At 45.5% G+C, this 23,339-nt stretch overlaps 1 protein-coding gene across 7 annotated transcripts; it reads right to left on the reverse strand.

The window, feature by feature from the left end:
- SLC25A51 (solute carrier family 25 member 51) lies at positions 1-22,684 on the reverse strand. Of its 7 annotated transcripts, none has more exons than XM_069964353.1 (2): positions 22,589-22,684; positions 1-2,344 (listed from the first exon to the last, which is right to left on the reverse strand). In XM_069964353.1, exon 2 carries the CDS (start codon positions 2,293-2,295, stop codon positions 1,399-1,401), a length of 897 nt encoding a protein of 298 aa, XP_069820454.1. In that variant the 5' UTR covers positions 2,296-2,344; positions 22,589-22,684; the 3' UTR covers positions 1-1,398. The 7 variants fall into 7 exon arrangements, with proteins under 7 accessions (XP_069820454.1, XP_069820453.1, XP_069820457.1 ...); XM_069964352.1 differs by having other exon boundaries at positions 22,570-22,684; XM_069964356.1 differs by lacking the exon at positions 22,589-22,684 and adding an exon at positions 8,540-8,565.
- Between the last annotated feature and the right edge of the window lie 655 nt (positions 22,685-23,339).

Here is a 23,339-nt window from a genome sequence, read left to right on the forward strand (position 1 = left end):
ACCTGATCTCTGTTTATAGTCCATTCCTGGCTTTGGCTTCAAATCTTTGGCAGATAATCTTTCTGTGTAAAAGGGCCCTAAGCAGGATCCTTTTATTGATTACCTGGCAGTACAGCTAGTGACAGGGGGAAAAAAATCATGTCGGGGGGAAATATTACAATGCAAATGCTGCATATGTGCCAAGACACAGGATAATGAACATGTAAATGTATCAAGAGGTTTCGGCTGTTCATTTGCAATCAAATCTATAGTTTTGCATTGAGTAATGTTGCAGAGTTTATTTTCCCAAATCACTGCAATTTAGTTTTTCAGTCTACAAATCATGTGCTGTAATTAGAGAGGAGCAAATTGCTTTGTTTGATCAGTGCTTGGCTTATCAAGCCGCCGGGCTTTCAGCGCTGCTCTGCTCCCTGACACTCCTCCCAGGATGCCAGAAAAAGCTACATCCTGGGAAAAATCTCCCAGTTTCCCAGGATCGGATCCAGCTTTTCCCCGGGACCCGGGTGGAGTGGCAGGGAGCTGAGCAGCACTGACAGCCCAGTGGCTTGATGAGCCGAGCACTGATCAAACAAAGCAATTTGCTTTGTTTAGATGAGCGCTTCGTTTATCTCTAGTTGTAATGAAAATAGCTGAAAAATTACATGTGAGTTTTAAACTGTGGGTTGGTTGTCAATTCTCCTGGATTAGATATAAACACACACAATAGCTATATTGTATATATTAAAAACAAAAATGTAATGCAAAAAAAAAAAAAAAAAATTTGACATTTATATGTAAGAAATCCCTTTTCATTTTAATTGGAAACCTAGACCTACCCAGATTCCTTGATCGATCCACAACTACAAAAACAAATGGTAAGCTACAAGTACTACTGGAGTTATTGAGAACAGAGTTATGTAACCGACATACTGTATATATTTCATGGGCCACATTATCATCAGGCAATATGGATTGTGAAACCCATGACGCTTCAGTACGTAGGATGGCTTTCCCAAGATCAAATTAACCAGTTTCAGAAGAAATTGGCAGTATGTCGATTACACTATAGCTTGGTTATAAAAGTGGCACCTATTTTACATTAGCTTGTGAAAGAGATTACATAGAAAATCCAACACTGAAAACGGTCATTTGTGCGAGCTCCAGCCAGACTGTTCATTTTTTGTGTACAGTTAAAGCTGACCATATAGAATATTAAGCATATACATAGTAATATCACCAGAAGGATAAATAAAAGGAACAGACAGGCACTTGTGTTTACCAGACACAATGACTCTCTGCTCAAGCAAGTTTTTTCCATTGCAATTTTAGTGGTGTACGCAGACAGCCTTGTATTTGGTTTTGTGATATTTGATCCCTTGTCTAAAAGAAAAATTAGATGCGACAGACTCCCTGCCCATATCAGAACAGCTTTAACAGCAGCTCGTATGTTGCATTGATGATACCCCAGGACAAGATTGATCTATTGTAGTTAAGAAGGGCACCACGAAAAAGGTGTGTCAGCTTCCCATCACGCTCTGTCCAGATTGTCATGAACACCTTTCCAAAGGAGGTAAATTCCCCTCCGATCTGGGACTGCATACGGGCTTTTACCACATTAATTGGGAAAAAGAGGATACCCAACATTGCTCCAAGCAGTCCCCCACAAATAAAGTCATTGATCACATGAGCACTGGAGGTTTTGGCTTCTGGCAAACACTGTTTGATTGGGGTACGGAGACCAAAGAAAAGTGCATTGCTTGGTCCATTCCGGACCAAAATTGGGACCAGTCCGCGGTAATATTCTGCAATTCCATAGGGTCGAAGCACTTTAAAAGCCTGAAAAGTGTTTGTAAATCGGTCATGGTGTTTGTAATCCTGAAGCAAAGTCTGAACCCTCTCAAAAGGTGTGAGAAGAGCTTCAGTTGTTCCTGCAAGGACTGCTGCTACACTTCGTGTAACAAGCTCTGGAGAATTTGTATGCCTTAGCAAAAGACTCGAGAAGTCCTCATAAAGACCAAACATCAGGGCAAGAGTTGTAGTCTTCTGCAGGAGGGGAGGTAATATTCCCCGGTAAAGTGTACGAATCCCATCTTTCTCCAACTGTCTAATAGCATCCCTTATTCGTAATCCATAAAGCTGCTGCCGAAAGAGCACCTTCTGGATGGGGAAGGTGATGGCAATGTTTGTGAATGCAGCACAGTAGCCACACAAATAATGTTTACCAGCTCCGATTGCTAATGTAGGATGTAAAAGGTCTTGGTTTGCACCTGGGAGAACCAAGTCAGTTTTCCTTTTTTCATGGGCTTCTCTATCCATACCAATGTTAGGAGTTCTGATATTCCCTACGCAGGAACCATCACGTCACCTAAAATCAACAACAGTTATTTAAAATATATGTATAATTTTACTTTTAATAAAAAGTGCTATTCCAATATAGTATAGAGTATCCCTAGATGACCCTGGACGTACAGTTACGCCATGGAAGTCTGTCACTTCCATGGCGTAACTGGCGCTGCGGAGATGGGTCCGGCGTCCATAGAGAATGAATGGAGCTGGACTCATCTCTGCTGCGCGCGCACGGCTCCATTCATTCTCTATGGACGCCGGACCCATCTCCACAGCGCGCGCGCCGGCTTCTCACCGGGATATCTCCGTCCCGGGACCGGCTCCGGCAGCGGGACTCAGCGACATGCGGTAACTATAAGGGGATCTAGCTGGGGGTCGAGAGCCTGTCACCCCGACGCGGTGGGTGACAGGTCTCCTTTAAAAAAAAACTGTTCCTTAAAATTGCTGTATGACCATCCTTATAACGGTTTTATTTATTTTTTTTTTACTTATGGGGGCTGTGTGAGGTGTCCCTTCCCCCTATACTGCCCTGTCACTGTTCTGTTGTTTCCTTGCTCCTTGGCCAGGTTCTCACTGATTGGTGTGATGTCAGTGGTGGGCCGGGTTACAGATGAGGTGTTACAGCTTGCCTGGCAACAAGAGACTGAGTTCTTGAGACTTTGGTCTCAGAAGGGAGAAGGGAACAAAGGAGTGGAGACCATGTGGACCAGGAAGTGAGGATTTTCAGCAGCTTTAGGGTGTAAATCAGGATGTGCTGCAGATAAACGGTCCAACTCATGTAAATTCATGTAAAAACCTATTACAAACAAGCTTAGATTATGGGTGGGGATTGAACAGGGTTAAAGAGGACCTGTCACCCCCCCGTGCCGGGGTGACAGGCTCCCGACCCCCCGTTACAGCCCCCTATACTCACCTGATCCCGCCGGGTCCCGCTTTTGTATCCGGTCGGGTCACCGAGATATCAGCTCCCGAAGCCCGACGCGCGCGCTGACAGGAGAGTCCAACGCTCATAGAGAATGAATGGGGAGTCCGAAGCTCCGTCATTCTCTATGGGCATCGGACTCTCCTGTCAGCGTGCGGGATCAGGTGAGTATAGGGGGCTGTAACGGGGGGTCGGGAGCCTGTCACCCCGGCGCGGGGGGTGACAGGTCTCCTTTAAATTTAGTTAAGTGAAGTACCCCTTTAAATAGACTTCTGGGAGAGATAGACCAATCAGCTATCCACAGGATAGCTCCTTAGTCACTAATCGGCAGGCCCCCACCGATCAACTTTTCAGCGCCCACGCATTAAATGGGGCCAAAAGAACCAACTGCTTCCTGTCCATTCACTGTGTAAAGCGCCAATCGATTAATGGGGAGCCATTTATAGGTGCATAACTAGGCATAAGAGAATTAAAAAAAAAAAAAAAAAGAACTACACTATGCAACAGTTGTCTTCTGAATGACTATAAAGGAGGAGTAGACACGTGTTCTTTTTGTTGTATAGAGTAGTGGTATTGCACTGTAATACCAAGTGTGAATAGGGTACAAAAGAAATCCCAGTATGTTCCAGACTGGTCTAAAATTATATTTTTACCAAACAGCTTATAGCTGTGATTAGGAGTGTATTAAAGGGGTTATCCAGCCCTACAAAACATGGCCACTTTCCCCCTACTGTTGTCTCCAGTTTGGGTGGGGTTTAGAAACTCAGTTCCATTGCAGTAAATGGAGCTTAAAGGGGTAGTGCGGCGGTAAAGAATTATTCACAGAATAACAAACATTACAAAGTTATACAACTTTGTAATGTATGTCTGTGAATGGCCCCCTTCCCGTGTCCCACCACCCCCACCCGTGTACCCAGAAGTGTTGTGCGCTATACATACCTGTCACGTGCGGACTCGTCTCCGATCTTCAGTCAGCAATGTCGTCTTCGGACGGCCAGGCCGAATCCCTCCGACCGTCCTGAGTGCCGTCCGCCCTCTTTAGTGTCATCAGATGCTCAGCCGCGATTGGCTGAGCACAGTTTGGCCGCCGATGACACGGCAGAGGGCGGCCGGTACTCAGGACGGGCGGAGGGATTCGGCTGGCCGTCCGAAGACGGCATCGTTGACTGAAGATCGGAGACGAGTCGGCACGTGACAGGTATGTATAGCGCACAACACACTTCCGGGTACACGGGGAAGGGGGCCATTCACAGACATAACATACATTACAAAGTTGTATAACTTTGTAGTGTGTGTTATTCTGTGAATAATTCTTTACCGCCGCACTACCCCTTTAATTGCAAACCGCACCTGAACTGGAGACAACAGTAGGGGGAAAAGTGGCCATGTTTTTGTAGCGCTGGATAACCCCTTTAATAGAGAGGGAAGCTACAAGAAAGCATTTCAATACTCAGAACTTGAGTGAGTGTCAAAATTCATGTTAGTCACAGTGGCTCGACCGGTTAAATTCCTGCAAAAGTAATAGCTGCTGCTGGAGAACTTCAGGTCAAGACAGACTCAACAAACTTTAGAAGTCAACTGTATGTCCTATTGCCTTTGTACAAATTGTGTTAATTTTTTATTTTAACAACTATCAAATGCACAGCATCTTTTTCCCTTCAAAATGAGCAAGTAAAATATGATTGGTCCCTTACAGATCATGAAAATGACCTAGAAGTGTGTAGTAGCACATTACTCACTGGCTTGCAGCAATCTCACTCTAGACAGCTCCATAATAAGTCTATGGGGCTGCCTGGATGGGGATGATTGAAAGCATAACACTGCTACGTGTGGCTCTCAGCTTGTTCTTTGACGTTTCCCAGTGATAAGTCAAAAGTAAAAATCATTAACAAGTATTATTTTTTTTTTTTTTTGTGTGTGTGGGTGTTCATGCTACACTTAAACAGGTTGTCGAGCCCCAAAAATTTTGCCAGGCCGGCAGTGATTAGCTGAGCAGTGCTTCATATGTGCACGAGCTGGAAACAAAGCAAAAACGCATTAAGGCTTGATTCACACATATTGGATATGCAGTAGATTTTACGCTGCAAGTTTGTAGCGGAATCTGCTGTGAATCCCGCTACTGTGATTTTGAATGGGGTACATATCTGCAGCGGTAAAATATGCACCGGGCGATTAAGGAGAACGGCATTTACATACTCACAGCGTTATGACAATCCCGCTGTCAGTATGTAATCTCATTAAAAATGAATGTTTGGGATCCGCTGTGGATTTTGCTGCCAACTCACATCGTGAAATCCGCAGCGGATCCTCTTTAAGCTAAACCTACGGATCGAACGGCGGCGTCACGGGGAAGCCGATGCTGCGGTCCGTTTTTCGGTTCCCGTGCACGACACCGTTCTATGCACCGGAACCGGACGGTGCTCAAGCACTGGAGGTAGGCCAGGCCGCCCCCAGTGGGAGGGAATTTCCTCCCCTGTATGACGTGGCTCCGTTAGAATGAATGGAGCCGCATCATACAGGGGAAGGAATTCCCTCCCATTGGGGGCGGCCTGGCCTACCTCCAGTGCCTGAGCACCGGCCGGTTCCGCTGCATAGAACATCGCCGTGCACGGGAATGGAGACGCGGTCCGAAAAACGGACCATGGCACCGGCTTCCACGTGACGGCGCCGTTCGATCCGTGGGTTCAGCGTAAAGAGGATGTACCGGGTGGGTATATTCACACGAACAGACACGAGTCCGGCAGGTCCTGGCAGTTCCCACACACTATATACTCGCTGCGGTATGTAATTCTACCGCCCTTAACCCCTTCTGCTCTCGCCCGGCTCCCCCGCTATAAGCATACATTACCTCTCCTTGCTGCACGGGTCCGGCGTCCTGCTCTCCCGTCCGGCCAATCAGTGGCTGCGGCTGCGCAACACACTGATTGGCCGGACAGGAGAGCAGGACACCGGACCCGTGCAGCGAGGAGAGGTAATGTATGTTTACAGCGGGGGAGCCGGGCGGGAGCAGAAGGGGTTAAGGGCGGTAGAATTACATACTCGCTGCGGTCATTCAGACCGCAGCGAGTATATAGTGTGTGGGAACTACCAGGACCTGCCGGACTCGCAGCGAGAATCTTGCTGCGAGTCCGTTCGTGTGAATATACCCTTTAAGTAACGGCTGCTGTTTTCAGTCTTCAATGATTTCTATTTAAGTCAGTGGAAATAACAGCCGTTAGTAAACACAATGCATAGAATAATGTCTGCAGTTTGCAGCAGACGTCAAATTAATGTTCAGAACATTTACTAGTGACCAATATTTAGCAAACACATTTTTTGCTGTCCTTTCACAGTCTTTTCCATTAAATTCAATGAACCTTTTCAAATTAATCATACCCAAAAGGGCCATCATTTAACATCAACCTAAATAATGTAACAACGGCCATTAGAGATGAGCGAACCTGGAGCATGCTCAAGCCCATCCAAACCCGATCGTTCAGCATTTGATTAGCGGTGGCTGCTGAAGTTGGATAAAGCCTAATGGTGCGTTTACACAGGCAGATTTATCTGACAGATTTTTGAAGCCAAAGCCAGGCACAGACCATAAACACGGAACGGGTCATAGAGAAAAGACTGAGATTTCTCCTCTTTTCAAATCCATTCCTGGTTTTGCCTTCCAAAATCTGTCAGATAAATCTGCCTGTGTAAACGCACCATTAGGCTATGTGGAAAACATGGATATAGTCATTGGCTGTATCTGTGTTTTCCAGACAACCTTAGAGCTTTATCCAACTTCAGCAGCCACCGCTAATCAAATGCCGAACGTTCGGGTTTGGATGGACTTGAGCATGCTGTATGCTACGGGCTGATATTGCTGTTCTGCATTGTGTGGATCACACTGCACTGAAATCAAGGGATTGTGTTGTTATCCACAAGTGGCAGTGACAGACTAACAAGAGGTGGTTGCTGCCACTATAAGGTATATATGGCCGTGTTACACCCATGTGAAACCAACCTTAAGGACATTTTTGTGCGGCTTCCTTTATATAATATATATTATATAAAGGAAGCCGCACAAAAATGTCCTTAAGGTTGGTTTCACATGGGTGTAACACGGCCACATTTTTGTGCCCACATTACAGCTGCAAGTCCCAACCTGAGTGCAGGTCTGATGCCTGATGTAACAATTGTCAGTTTGTGCCATCAGAAATGCAGTGGGGCCTTGTCTGGCAGCTTTAATACAGTAAATGCCTCCATATTATGCTCATGTGAAGTCAGCTATAAAAAGGTTATCTGTGCTTTATAAATCCTCCGGATAAGCCATCAATGTACCATCACCATAGCACATGATCGGAGACTGCAGCTTCTGCAATAGTTGCTTTTACACCTGCAAACACTGTAATATTAGGAGCAAGGAGGGTCCAGTGCATGGGACAGCAATATCTTCTACAGCTACTACAGAGATTTCAGGATTACACATAGTAAACTGCAGAGACGCCCATTAATCCAGCACCTGATCATTCAGAAATTCTCATAATCCAGCACAGATCTGCATTAGATTTTGTGCTATGAAGTTGCTTTTCTTGTAAATGATATACGAGTGATGTCCACAACTCCTATAGTGTGCCCTGCCAGCCACAGGCCACCAGTATATCCTTATTATACAGGAAAGCCTGGGGTCCCCACACAGCTGTCCATTCAGTATCTTTACCGCTTCAAGGTTCTCAATCATTTCAGCTTTATGTCCCCAGCCTGCAGCTCCCTGGGAATGGCACAATACCTATTACACCCATCATGCCCTGACAGTCTGCTGCCGTCACCACATGCTGGGAGTTGTAGTTCTGTATTAGAGCCTCAGGTTGTGGATAGGCCCTATAGGCAGGCTCCCTCTGAGCACATGACTGTATGAGGCCACCTACCAGCAGGAATGGGGGGGGGGGCACCTGTCTGGACTACAAATAGGGACACAGTCCGGTGCCGAGGGTCAAGGACAAGCCCCCCTGCATACATGGCACTACAGGTCCCAGCACACAGGCTCTGCAGCAGGCCGGCCTCATACTACCTCCGGGGATCACTGAGGAGCCCGTGCCAGTCCTGTTAGCCTACACCTCACATTGCGACTTCCACCCAAGGCTGGCCTCTCACCTTCCACCACTGTCCGCCACTAACCAGGCACACGGTGGCCACTAGTCATCCTCTATGGAATTTTCATACCCCACCTCAGCTGCTGACAGTTGTGGGCGGGCTGCATACAACTTACTTCCGGTAGACAGAACAAAAAAAAAAAGAGAGAGCACTATCCAATCCACATACCCGCCGTCACCCTGCTCAGCGCATGCGCAAATCAGTAACGCTCCCTGTCACCTTCAGTCGCCACCTGGTCTGGGTAATCGCACGTGATGAATCCGGCCAATCAGAAACGGCAGAGTTATTATTTCATTTATCGTTAAAAGAGTGTGAATGCCGGCTGCGTGAGCTTCAAGAAAATGGCCTCCGTGGTGTTATTCCAATGCTCAATGCAAATGGTCCTGGCGGGGTCACAAGAGGGCAGAGTTTTAGGAAAAAAGCATGAAGTAGATGCTACGGATATGCTGTTAGAAGCAACGACTGTTAATATATATATATATATATATATATATATATATATATATATATATATATATATATATATATATATATATATTTATTTAAATTGTACCTCTTTGGGGGGACAGTCCCTAGTTCCTCTGTTTCTGTCTGACACTTACAATCATATTTCTCTTTTTGACCTAGAAATGAGATTTGCAATAATAAACTTTCTATGTTGCTCTATAAGTGTCTGGTTTTGTCCTTTATAATAGACCCAAACTTGCATATTATTCCATCATGTGATGCAAGTTGGTTCCTAAAAATTGTTATATTTGAATATATCAAGAGACAATATATATACATACACTCACCGGCCACTTTATTAGGTACACCTGTCCAACTGCACGTTACCACTTAATTTCTAATCAGCCAATCACATGGCAGCAACTCAGTGCATTTAGGCATGTAGACATGGTCAAGACAATCTCCTGCAGTTCAAACCGAGCATCAGTATGGGGAAGAAAGGTGATTTGAGTGCCTTTGAACGTGGCATGGTTGTTGGTGCCAGAAGGGCTGGTCTGAGTATTTCAGAAACTGCTGATCTACTGGGATTTTCACGCACAACCATCTCTAGGGTTTACAGAGAATGGTCCGAAAAAGAAAAAACATCCAGTGAGCGGCAGTTCTGTGGGCGGAAATGCCTTGTTGATGCCAGAGGTCAGAGGAGAATGGGCAGACTGGTTCAAGCTGATAGAAAGGCAACAGTGACTCAAATAGCCAACCATTACAACCAAGGTAGGCAGAAGAGCATCTCTGAACGCACAGTACGTCCAACTTTGAGGCAGATGGGCTACAGCCGCAGAAGACCACACCGGGTGCCACTCCTTTCAGCTAAGAACAGGAAACTGAGGCTACAATTTGCACAAGCTCATCGAAATTGGACAGTAGAAGATTAAAATAACGTTGCCTGGTCTGATGAGTCTTGATTTCTGCTGCGACATTCGGATGGTAGGGTCAGAATTTGGCGTCAACAACATGAAAGCATGGATCCATCCTGCCTTGTATCAACGGTTCAGGCTGGTGGTGGTGGTGTCATGGTGTGGGGAATATTTTCTTGGCACTCTTTGGGCCCCTTGGTACCAATTGAGCATCGTTGCAACGCCACAGCCTACCTGAGTATTGTTGCTGACCATGTCCATCCCTTTATGACCACAATGTACCCAACATCTGATGGCTACTTTCAGCAGGATAATGCGCCATGTCATAAAGCTAGAATCATCTCAGACTGGTTTCTTGAACATGACAATGAGTTCACTGTACTCAAATGGCCTCCACAGTCACCAGATCTCAATTCAATAGAGCATCTTTGGGATGTGGTGGAACGGGAGATTCGCATCATGGATGTGCAGCCGACAAATCTGCGGCAACTGTGTGATGCCATCATGTCAATATGGACCAAAATCTCTGAGGAATGCTTCCAGCACCTTGTTGAATCTATGCCACGAAGAATTGAGGCAGTTCTGAAGGCAAAAGGGGGTCCAACCCATTACTAGCATAGTGTACCTAATAAAGTGGCCGGTGAGTGTATATCATTTCACACATGCAGACTCATTGATTTCTATGGCCTCATACACACATTTGAAGGTGTTATGGATCTATTTTGGGGATATGATCCGTGCTGCAAAAAATGATTAAGGGTCTGTTCACACGTACAACTCACACAGAACTCACATCAAACTAGCATGAAAGTAGCTGCGTTTTTTGTGGTGTTGAACTTGCCTGTGAAAATCAAAACTCGCATGTCCAAACGCAGCGAGAATACACATACATTGACTTGATAGCAATCAGTATCGCTGTGAATTTATGTGCGAGAAACTCACAGCGATAAATACGCAGCGAGTCTACGTGTGAACAGACCCAAAGGGTGCCTTCACACATACCGTATTGCTGCTTATTTCTAGCACAAAACTCACATCAAACTTGCATGAAAGTAGCTGCGTTTTTTGTGGTGTTGAACTCGCCTGTGAAAATCATTTGATAATCAAAACTGGCATGTAAAAATCACACCAAACACGCAGTGAGAATACACATACATTGGCTTGATAGCAATCAGTATCACTGTGGATCTATGTGCGAGAAACTCACAGCGATAAATACACAGAGATACGGTACGTGTAAAGGCACCCTAATAGGTTTTATGTACCAAAAGAGTTTCCTTCTGTACTGAAAAAGCAGTTTCCTAGCTCCCCCCTGACTTCAGATGAAGCAGGATTTCTGTGTCCATTATGTGTCTATGGAGAGGGGAGGGGCTGAGAGGAGTGAGTGAGCACGGAGCAGTCCTGCACAGCACAACACCCTGCAACCTTCTCAGCAAGTTCCTAGATAACCACTGACTTTTCTGACCCCTGAGTCCAGCGTTTTAGGTGCTTAGTCTACAAACAGCTGACCTTCATGTCTCCTCTTCCTGCTCCCTCATCTCCCTTAGACCCCTCCCCCCTCCATAGGGATATAATGGACACAGCAGAAACCGTTTTCACTGGCTTCTCTGTAATGAAGACAGGTTTGCCTGATAATGCACAGATAAGAAGTGAGGGAGGGAGGCTGGGAGATTGCTTTTTGAGTACAGAAAGAGGCTTTTTTGCCTAATAAAACCTATTAGAAAGTTTCTTAAAATCGCTTATACTACTGATTTCTGTAATAAAAAAATAAGACAGTTACGCTTTAACCCTTAGACGACCCAGGGCGTATAGTTACGCCATGGAAGTCTGTCCCCAGACGACCTAGGGCGTAACTGTACGCCCTGGGTGTTTCTCCCACTATGAAGCGTGCTCTGGAGAGGAGCGCGCTTCATAGCAGGTGGGGGCCGGCTGCAATCAGCAGCCGGGACCTCACCAGTAATGACACGCTGCAGCGATCGCGCTGCCATGTGTCATTAACTCCTTAAACGCGGCGCGACCGCAGCGTTTAAGTGTAAGTGACAGGGGGAGTCCCCTGTCACTTACCGATTGGGACCCCCGCAGTGTGACTGCGGGGGTCCTGATCGGTAAAACGGACCACCGGAGGTCTCTTACCTGCCTCCGTGCGGTCCGATCGGCGATCTGCTGCACTAAGCCTGCACAGTCAGGCTCAATGAGCAGATCGCCGGTAACAACAGGAGCCAGAAGCAACAAACTCTGCAAGCTAAGTGCTTTTATATTGTATTGTGAGCGAGTTTTGGAGCGTGCGAGTTTTTGATCTGAAGTGTGTTTTTGTCTCAAGTGTGGGACTTTAATATTCTGGGAAGGAGTATATAACATACCTGTTACTGAGTGATATCTGTCCTTACTGGGTTTATAGATAACAAATCTCTGTACACATATAGTATATAGCAAGGTACTATAGATTAGTTTATCTGTATTTATTTTCCTAGGGGTTATATACATTGTACCTGGTTTACTTGGGACACATTACTATAGCCTGTATATACACAAGCTTGCTGGAGGTTACACAGGTGGAGGGGGAGGGGACTGATTGCTAATTAAGAGTTGATAAATTACATCTGTGTGAAGCCTGCCAGTCTCTTCCAACACAGGAGCCAGAAGCAACAAACTCTGCAAGCTAAGTGCTTTTATATTGTATTGTGAGCGAGTTTTGGAGCGTGCGAGTTTTTGATCTGAAGTGTGTTTTTGTCTCAAGTGTGGGACTTTAATATTCTGGGAAGGAGTATATAACATACCTGTTACTGAGTGATATCTGTCCTTACTGGGTTTATAGATAACAAATCTCTGTACACATATAGTATATAGCAAGGTACTATAGATTAGTTTATCTGTATTTATTTTCCTAGGGGTTATATACATTGTACCTGGTTTACTTGGGACACATTACTATAGCCTGTATATACACAAGCTTGCTGGAGGTTACACAGGTGGAGGGGGAGGGGACTGATTGCTAATTAAGAGTTGATAAATTACATCTGTGTGAAGCCTGCCAGTCTCTTCCAACACAGGAGCCAGAAGCAACAAACTCTGCAAGCTAAGTGCTTTTATATTGTATTGTGAGCGAGTTTTGGAGCGTGCGAGTTTTTGATCTGAAGTGTGTTTTTGTCTCAAGTGTGGGACTTTAATATTCTGGGAAGGAGTATATAACATACCTGTTACTGAGTGATATCTGTCCTTACTGGGTTTATAGATAACAAATCTCTGTACACATATAGTATATAGCAAGGTACTATAGATTAGTTTATCTGTATTTATTTTCCTAGGGGTTATATACATTGTACCTGGTTTACTTGGGACACATTACTATAGCCTGTATATACACAAGCTTGCTGGAGGTTACACAGGTGGAGGGGGAGGGGACTGATTGCTAATTAAGAGTTGATAAATTACATCTGTGTGAAGCCTGCCAGTCTCTTCCAACACAGGAGCCAGAAGCAACAAACTCTGCAAGCTAAGTGCTTTTATATTGTATTGTGAGCGAGTTTTGGAGCGTGCGAGTTTTTGATCTGAAGTGTGTTTTTGTCTCAAGTGTGGGACTTTAATATTCTGGGACTTTAGATTTGGGGCGTTTTAGAGGAAAACAAATTGTTTATTTACTTTTGAACACATTGTTTGCTTTTGTTGCTTGTTTGTTTTTTCTTTCTTTATACATAATATCCCCATATAAATGAGCGCCATGTTTGACAATGCGGCCCAATGTACATCTTGTGCGATGTATGCAATCCTTGATCAACCGATCGAGGGTGCATACCATTGTGGGAGATGTGTGCATGTTGCTGGTTTGGAAGCCCAGATCCTGGATCTAAATGAGCAGCTGCAACGATTGAGATGCATTAGCAAACTGGAAAGGGGTCTGGTGCTCACTGAGCAAGCACTCCAAGGGGTAGATGGGGGAGAGTGTGATAGCATGGAGGTACAGGAGGAAGAGGCAAGTAGTTGGGTCACAGTTAGAAAACGGGGTAGAGGGAAGAGTGTGAGGGAGGCCAGTCCTGATTTGGCACACCCCAACAAGTTTGCCAAATTGGCGGATGAGGGGGATGTTGATTCAGGGGTGGCATTGCTGCAGCAGGACACTGCCTCTGAAAGCCAGGGGGGTGTCTGCTCCAGTAAGGTGGGAAACAGGAGTTCAGGGCAGGCCAGGCAGGTACTGGTAGTGGGGGACTCAATTATTAGGGGGACAGACAGGGCAATCTGTCACAAAGACCGGGATCGTCGAACAGTGTGTTGCCTTCCTGGCGCTCGAGTTCGTCACATCGCGGATCGGGCTGACAGATTACTGGGAGGGGCTGGCGATGACCCAGCAGTCATGGTGCACATTGGCACCAATGATAAAGTTAGAGGTAGGTGGCGGGTCCTTAAAAACGATTTCAGGGACTTAGGCAGGAAGCTAAAAACTAGGACCTCCAAGGTGATATTCTCTGAAATATTACCTGTACCACGAGCCACACCTGAGAGACAGCGGGAGATTAGGGAGGTAAATAAGTGGCTCAAGAGCTGGTGTAGGATAGAGGGGTTTGGGTTCATGGAGAACTGGGCCGACTTCTCGGTCGGTTACAGGCTGTACGGTAGGGACGGGCTGCATCTCAATGGGGAGGGTGCAGCCGTGCTGGGGGAGAAGATGGCTAAGAGGTTGGAGGAGTGTTTAAACTAGGGCCCGGGGGGGAGGGCAACAACAATATAGTGAGTAAAGACAGAGTAGATGGAGAGCTGGGCCTAGATTATGGAACTGGGGGTGGAGCGGCGGGAGGGGTTAGAACAGTCACTAGTGACAAGAGGAAAGGGAATATGGACAAATATATTAAATGTATGTATACTAATGCTCGAAGCCTCACTAATAAAGCTGAGGAATTAGAACTCATAATGGTTGAAGAGAAATATGATATAGTGGGGATAAGCGAGACATGGCTGGATGAGAGTTATGACTGGGCTGTTAATATCCTGGGTTATAGTCTATTCAGAAATGACCGTAAAAATAAGAAAGGGGGAGGGGTCTGTCTATATGTTAAATCATGCCTTAAGCCTATTCTGCGGGAGGATATATGTGATGATAATGTGGAGTCTCTTTGGGTAGAAATAAGGGGAGGGACGAAGAATAATAAAATTCTTATAGGAGTGAGTTATAAACCTCCAAGTATAGTGGAAAAATCAGAAAATCTTCTTATAAGACAAATAGATGCGGCAGCGAAGCAGGGGGAAGTCATTATTATGGGGGACTTTAACTACCCAAATATAAACTGGAAAGCAGAAACCTGCAGCTCCAGGAAGGGAAGCGTGTTTTTGGAAATAGTAAAAGATAATTACCTTTCCCAACTAGTAGAGGAACCAACAAGAGGGGGGGCCCTTCTGGACCTGATCTTAACCAATAGGCCCGACAGAATATCAAAAATAGAGGTGGGGGGTCACCTAGGTAATAGTGACCATAACATAGTAAGTTTTCAATTATCCTTCAATAAAATTATTAGTAGAGGGGCTACAAAAACATTAAATTTCAGGAAGGCTAATTTCCAAAAACTAAGAGAGGACCTTGGGAACATAGACTGGGACAATGCCTTCAGAAATAAAAGTACACAAGAGAAATGGGACATATTTAAGAGCATCCTGGGTAAATCGTGTGAACTACACATACCATATGGGAATAAACGTAGTAGAAATAAGAGAAATCCAATGTGGTTAACTTCAGCTGTAAGGGGTGCAATAAATGATAAGAAACAAGCATTCAGACAACTAAAACAAGAAGGTAGTGGGGAAGCATTGAGCAACTATAGACTGAAGAATAGAATGTGTAAAACGCAAATAAAAGAAGCAAAAATAGCAACAGAAAGAAGGATAGCCACAGAAAGTAAAACAAATCCCAAAATGTTCTTCACTTATATAAATAACAAAAGACTTAAAACCGAAAATGTTGGTCCCCTCAAAAATAATCTGGGTGTAATGGTGGAGGGGGAAGAGGAAAAGGCCAATCTACTAAATACATTCTTCTCTACGGTATTCACAGAGGAGAATCCCATAACAGACGACATGACTAGGGATAATGTTAATCCTCCCATAAATCTCACCTGCCTAACACAACAAGAAGTGGGGAAACGCCTTAAAAACATTAAAATCCATAAGTCACCGGGCCCAGAAGGTATCCATCCTAGAGTTTTGCAAGAATTAAATACTGTGTTGGACAGACCGTTATTCCTAATATTTAAAGATTCTATTACGACAGGGATTGTTCCACAGGACTGGCGCATAGCTAATGTGGTACCGATATTCAAGAAGGGGTCAAGGAGTGATCCTGGAAACTACAGGCCCGTAAGTCTAACATCTATAGTAGGTAAAGTATTTGAGGGGATTGTAAGAGATGCTATACTAGAGTATCTTAATGAAAATAATCTTATGACGCAGCACCAGCATGGATTTATGAGGGATCGGTCCTGTCAGACTAATCTGATCGGCTTCTATGAAGAGGTAAGTTATAGACTGGACCTGGGGGAGGCTGTGGATGTTGTGTATCTGGACTTTTCAAAGGCATTTGATACTGTGCCGCATGAAAGGTTGGTCTACAAAATGAGGATGCTGGGACTCGGGGAAAACGTATGCAAATGGGTAAGTAACTGGTTGTGTGATAGAAAACAGAGGGTGGTCATTGATGGAAAATATTCAGATTGGGTTTTAGTTACTAGTGGGGTACCACAGGGGTCAGTGTTGGGTCCACTTCTTTTTAATATTTTTATTAATGATCTTGTAGAGGGGCTACAGAGTAGAATCTCCATTTTTGCAGATGATACTAAACTGGGTAAAGTAATCAGTACAGAGGAGGATAATATCATATTACAGAGGGATTTGGAGAAGCTAGAGGCTTGGGCGGAGAAATGGCAAATGAAGTTTAATGTGGATAAATGTAAGGTTATGCATTTGGGCCATAGAAATAATAAGTACAGTTATGTGCTAAATAATAAAACACTGGGTAAAAGTACTTCCGAAAAGGACCTGGGGGTATTGGTGGACAGTAAACTCAACTTTAGTGATCAGTGCCAGGCAGCAGCTGCCAAGGCTAATAAAATAATGGGGTGCATCAAAAGAGGTATAGATGCTAAAGATGAGAACATAGTTTTGCCTCTTTATAAATCACTGGTCAGACCACATATGGAATACTGTGTACAGTTTTGGGCACCGGTATATAAGAAGGACATAGGTGAACTGGAGCGGGTGCAGAGGAGGGCAACAAAGGTCATTAAGGGAATGGGTGGGTTACAGTACCAAGACAGGTTATCAAGCTTGGGGTTATTTACGCTAGAAAAAAGACGTCTTAGGGGCGATCTGATCACAATGTACAAATATATGAATGGACAGTACAGAGATCTTTGTAGTGGTCTTTTTACTCCTAGGTCTGTAACAATGACAAGGGGGCATCCTCTACGTCTAGAGGAAAGAAGATTTCATCATCAGCATCGACGCGGGTTCTTTACTGTGCGAGTGGTAAGACTGTGGAACTCTCTGCCACATGATGTTGTCATGGCCGATTCATTAAATAAGTTCAAGGGAGGACTTGATACTTTTCTTGAACAATATAATATAACAAGTTATGGGCATTAGATTTCTGGTGATACGTTGATCCGGGTATTGTTCTGGTTGCCATTGCAGTCGGGGGGGGGGGGGGGGGGGGAGGGGGGGAGTTTCTCCATGTGGTGGGGCGGTTGTCTTCTGCCCCATAGGGGTTTTTCGCCTTCCTAGATCAACACAGTAGGATTCTCCTAGGTTGAACCTGATGGACTCTTGTCTTCTTTCAACCTTATTTACTATGTTACTATGTTACTGATCAATGCTATGCCTATGGCATAGCATTCATCAGTGTAGAAATCAAAGCACTGGATGTACAAGTCCCCCAAAGGGACTTCAAATGTGTAAAAAAAGAAAAAGTTAAAAATACTATTACACTACCCCAAAACCCCTCCCCCAATAAAAGTTGAAATCACCCCCCTTTCCCATTATATAAATAAAACATATAAAAATAAATAAACAAACATATAATATACCGTAGCGTGCGTAATTGTCCGATCTATTAAAATATAACAAGCGTCATTGCGACCGGTAAACGGCGTACACGAAAAGAGGGAAAATAGTGCGCGGATTACCGATTTTATGTTACATTATATATATAAAAAATTAATAAAAAGTGATCAAAACGTCCGATCTTCACAAATATGGTATAAATAAAAACTAGAGATCATGGTGGAAAAAATGACACCCCATACAGCCCCGTAGGTGAAAAAATAAAACTGTTATAAGCGTCACAATAGGGCTATTTTATTTATAATTAATTGCCAAAAAAAAGGATTTCATTTAAAAAAAATATATAACATTAGAGAATCTGTGTAAACCTGCATATGGTTGTGTTCGGGCTGACCTATAGAATAATAGTGTCATGTCGCTGTTACCATATAGTGCATTACGTAGACACAGGAACCCCCCAAACGTTACCATATTGCTTTCTTTTTTACGATTTCACCTATTTATATCTTCATAAATAATAATTTTGGAATTCCATCATACATGTTATGGTAAAATGAAAGAACTATGAAGAAGAATGAAAAACGAAAACACTAAGATCAAAATTTGTGCGGTCCACTGGGTCATTTTGGGCCTGGTCCTCAAAGGGTTAAAGAGGTTAGCCAGGAAAAATGTACTTTTCCCCTTTCTAAAGAATAGGGGAAAAGTAGGAGGTCGAGGGGGGTCCGACCTCTGTACCCCCCACCGTTCTCCGTACCTCCGTCTCTCCCACGAGTTCTGTTATGAATAGAGCTGTGGGTCTGGCATGCGACCCGGGGGTCTATTCATTGCTATGGAGTCGACGGAAAGAGCCGGGTATGCTGTACCCACGGCTCTATTCATATCAGAGCTGGTGGGGCCAATAAGGAGATTGGTGGGGGTACAGAGTTCATACCCCAACCTCCTACTTTTCCTCTATTCCTGTAGATAGGGGAAAAGTGAAAATTTCCTCAACAACCTCTTTATATAACTTTGTAATGTATGTTTATAAGCTAACTGGCCCTGTTCCCCCTCTCTCCCACCCCAGTTATCAAACATACCCCCCAAGAAGTGAAAGAAATCATATATGCCTAACGACTGTTGACCACCATAATTGGCAATCTAGCACACCTGGCTAATGCCTGCCCGTGGGCCACCCGGGCTGTGTAAAAAATGTTTTTGTTATTAAAAACTAACAGCGCTGTCCGCAGCCGCATTGCTTAATCAGCTTCTGTGGGCTGCTGCAGCGCTGACAATGTGAGGGCCGCTGCCAGCCACTAACCTCGCTGTGTCTGTGACTTCAGGGCTGGGGCCGGCATCAGCAACAGGCAGAGAGGCTCACTGGGCCTCCTGCTGCTAATGGGGTATTCCCCCCAACTTATTTTTGCATTAATACGTTGCCCACCCATAGCTTTCCATCTTTCCAATATCAATGTATTATAGATTCTGCACACTTTTGCTGTTATCTAGGTACAATCACCCCCACAATACGCATAAAATCATCAAATCTCAGTCCAACCCGACACAGCTCCCTGCTCCTGGCCCCCACCCTCCGTGTCGGCATCACGTGTCCTCCGTCTCTTCAATGGGCCGGGTTAGGCCTTTAAGTTAACCCAGCCAAACTGAAGTGAAGGAGGACACTGACGGGGGTGGCTGCTGTTAGAGAGAAAGAGAGAGACAGTGATCAGTGCAGCTGTCACTATCCCTCTCTAACAGCAGCCACCCCCATCACCCGCACTGTGTGGCCCCCCTGGCCCCAGAGCTCACGTGCCCCCCAGCGCTCTGTGCCCCCCAGCACGTGGGGGGTTCCTGTGTCTACGTAATGCACTATATGGTAAAAGCGACATGATACAATTATTCTATAGGTCAGCCCGAACACAACCACATGCAGGTTACACAGATTCTCTAATGTTATATATATATATTTTTTTTTAATGAAATCCTTTTTTTAGCAATTAATTATTAATAAAATGGGCCTATTGTGACGCTTATAACGGTTTAAGTTTTTCACCAATGGGGCTGTATGGGGTGTCATTTTTTCTGCCATGATCTCTAGTTTTTATTAATACCATATTTATGAAGATCGGACGTTTTGATCACTTTTTATTAATTTATTTATATATATATATATATATATATATATATATATATATATATATAATGCAACATAAAATCGGTAATCCGCGCACTTTTTTCCCTCTTTTCGTGTACGCCGTTCACCGTTGGCAATGATGCAATGACGCAATTACGCACGCTCGTCAACGATCGTCTAGGGGTTAAATCTCAACAAGATTTTACTGATACAGCCGATATTGATACATGATGCCGAAGGGGGCTGCAAGTCCATTGTACAACTGCACACTCTGTAGGGTCCGTAGATCACGGAGCATGAGAATAAGGTCTTAAACTATTGACCATGTATAAATTAACCCTTGGATTACTGGATTTTGTGGGCTGGTGGGATTCATTTGCCAGGGCCTCATTTTTGATCTAAGTCCGGCCCTGCTATGGCACTTTATGATGTTGTAATTTGTGCATTGTATGACACTACAGCAGGGCCTAAGGGCCCTATTCCACCGGGCGATTATCGTTCAGATTATCGTTAAATCGTTCAAATCTAAACGATAATCGTTCGGTTAAAATGCAGTTAACGATTAACGACCGAACAAGAAATTGTTGATCGCTTTATAAGACCTGGACCTATTTCTATTGTTGCTCGTTCGCAAAACGTTCGCAAATCGTTCGCATTGAATAAGACATGGTTCGGTCATTCGCAGTAGATACGAACGCAATAGCGAAAAAACTATCGCAAATACGATCATAAGTAAGAATTATCGTTCCATGGAAATGAGTGAACGTTTTCAGGTCTTTCGCAATAGCGGTCGTTTGAGGTCGTTAATCGTTAACGATTATGCAAACTATAATCGCCCGGTGGAATAGGGCCCTAACTGGCTATCTGACAAGTCAGGCAAATGCCAGATGAGCGGTGTGCTAAGTGGGCCAACCCATGAATAGATTGATGACTGGTTTGCCCCAGCACTGCAGCCTCCCTGCACTTAGAACATAGTAAGGAATTTGTCAGATTGGAGTCCTGTATTGTACTGATGGACAGGAATCTTAGGTGCAGGCATCCTGCCATCTCCTGCTTGTCTATTACAAGGTTCATCAGTCAACAACAACAAAAGCAGATGAGAATAGCAATGTGTATGGTGTGTCCTGCTGATTGATATGTGTAGTGAGAGTGCTAGATGTATTGTCAATAGAATATGTCCATTGTATTAAAAAAAAAATTCAATTTCTAGAATACTAGCCCTTTCTTCCGGGTGCCTTGCTTAGTCTGGCCTCTCCCCATTGACCTGTCTGGCACGGGTGACCCCACCAGGAGTATTACTTCCGCCAGCTTAGCTCATTGGATCACTAAAGCACGCAAGCTCCCTCACCACGTCAAGGTAAAGGCACCATGAGGGAGCCCCTCCACCCTAGCCTGATTACCCATCCCAACCCTTAATTTACCTTAATTTACCTGCTAACGCTGTCCCAGCTCAGGAACGCTACAGCACCTTACCAGGGACCCTCCCGGCGCCCTTTTCAGCCCAGCAACACCCTGGCTCTTTATTACGCATCCTTCCCAGCCCAGGCCTGCCCCAGCCCCCTAACCCGGACCCTCCCGGCGCCCTTCCCAACCCAGGCCCGCCCCAGACACTTAACGCGGACCCTCCCAGCGCCCTTCCCACCCCCATAACGCGGATCCTCCTGGCGCCCTTCACAGCCCAAGCCTGTCTTAGTCTTCTTTTTCCTCTTCCTCCTCTTCTACTTCTCCTCTTGTTCTTCTTCTCCTCTACTTCCCAGCCCAGGCCCACCCCTGGCCCCTAACACGGACCCTCACAGCGCCCTTCCCAGCCCAGGCCCTCCACAGCCCCCTAACCTGGACCCTCCCGGCACCCTTCCCAGCCCAGACCCGCCCCAGTCTTCTTTTTCCTCTTGTCCTCTTCTCTTCCTCTTCTTTTCAGCCCAGGCCTACTTCAGCCCTCTAACACAGACCCTCCCGACTCCCTTCTCAGCCCAGGCCTGTCCCAGGCCCCTAACGCTGACCCTCCCAGCGGCCTTCCCAGCCCATGCCCGCCCCAGCCCCCTAAAGCGGACCCTCCCAGCACCCTTTCCAGCCCAGGCCCGTCCCAGTCTTCTTTTTCCTCTTCCTCCTCTTCTACTTCTCCTCGTTCTTCTTCTCCTCTTCTTCCCAACCCAGGCCTGCCCCAGTCCCCTAACACGGACCCTCCCAGCACCCTTCCCAGCCCAGGCCCACCCGGCCCTAATTCGGACCCTTGTTGCTCCATAGCAACCAATCACAGCTCAGCTTTCATTTTACTAGAGCTCATGGAAACTGTAACGCTAAGCTGTGATTGGTTACTATGGGCAACAGAGAACATTGCTACTGTAAGACTGTTTGATAAATCTGCACCTATACGTTCTAATATCCAGTCTGTGTAGAGCAGCACAATCTGACACTGAGGAGGCTGCAGACAACCCCATATTACTCTATGGTCCAGATTACAGAGCTATGTATGATTTAAATGGCAGCAGCCTGTAACCTGTAGTGTTATATGGCCGTGTCTTGGAGATGACAGTTTTTTCATACAGATTTCCATGGCCACCATTACTAATGTCCTCTATGTCCTGTACAGATAAGTCTAAAAAATGTCAGCTAGTTACATGGCCCCCTAACATGAGCAGTCTCTCCCCGCGATCAGTGTCCCTCTCCGCTGTCCTGTGTGCGTTGTGTACCAGATGTTCTGGGATGTACCGGGGACCTGTGCCTTCCATCAGGAGTCTGTGATAGGAAAAATGGGCAGAAAATTGCCCTTCAGCAACCGCAAGCCGTCACTAGACTTGTTTACAGTCCCGGTGATCAGTGGCAGTTGGTCGCCAGCCTTACAACCCAATTCAAATCATAACATTGTGTGATTGGACATTGTTTTTTTTTTTTAACTGAAGTAGCTTTATTTACCACCATTTATCTTTATTTAACACACATACAATGTACTGTGCAGCAGCTCCAGCCAGTGTCGGACTGGGCCATCCTCCGGTGGGCCCCTCCCCCACTCTCACTGCCTGTCCAGCAGCTGGGGCCCCCAGACAGCCATAGGATGATGCTGGCTGTCCTCTGTGGGCCCCCAGCTGCAGCAGGATAAATACATGGTTTTGCCAGGTCTGCCCGACTCTGAGGAGACAGCCCCGGCAAAACCATGTCCCGGGTAGTCCCGGGAAGCCCCGCCCCCGCTGCGAGAAGCCCGCCCCCTTCCGGCGTTCGCGATCTTACTCAAGCAGAGCGGGGAGAGGAGTCGCTGGGGCACTAGAGGAACCTTACAGGTGAGGTAAGTATAGCTGTTTTTTGTTTTAAATATAGATGGAGGGGCTGGAGAATGATAAGGGAGGCACTGGTATGCTGATGAGGGGCAAAAGGATGAGAGGGGTACTCAGTAGTGGATTATAACAGGGGAGTTTCGGGCGGCAGCCCGGGGCCCTGAGCTCCTGGGGGGCCCATGACCACCCAA

Source organism: Dendropsophus ebraccatus, chromosome 3, assembly GCF_027789765.1.
Source record: "Dendropsophus ebraccatus isolate aDenEbr1 chromosome 3, aDenEbr1.pat, whole genome shotgun sequence".
NCBI lineage: Eukaryota > Metazoa > Chordata > Amphibia > Anura > Hylidae > Dendropsophus > Dendropsophus ebraccatus.

Coding starts and splice junctions, on each gene's coding strand:
- SLC25A51 (XM_069964353.1), bottom strand. CDS start 2,295: ATGGATAGAGAAGCCCATGAAAAAAGGAAAACTGACTTGGTTCTCCCA.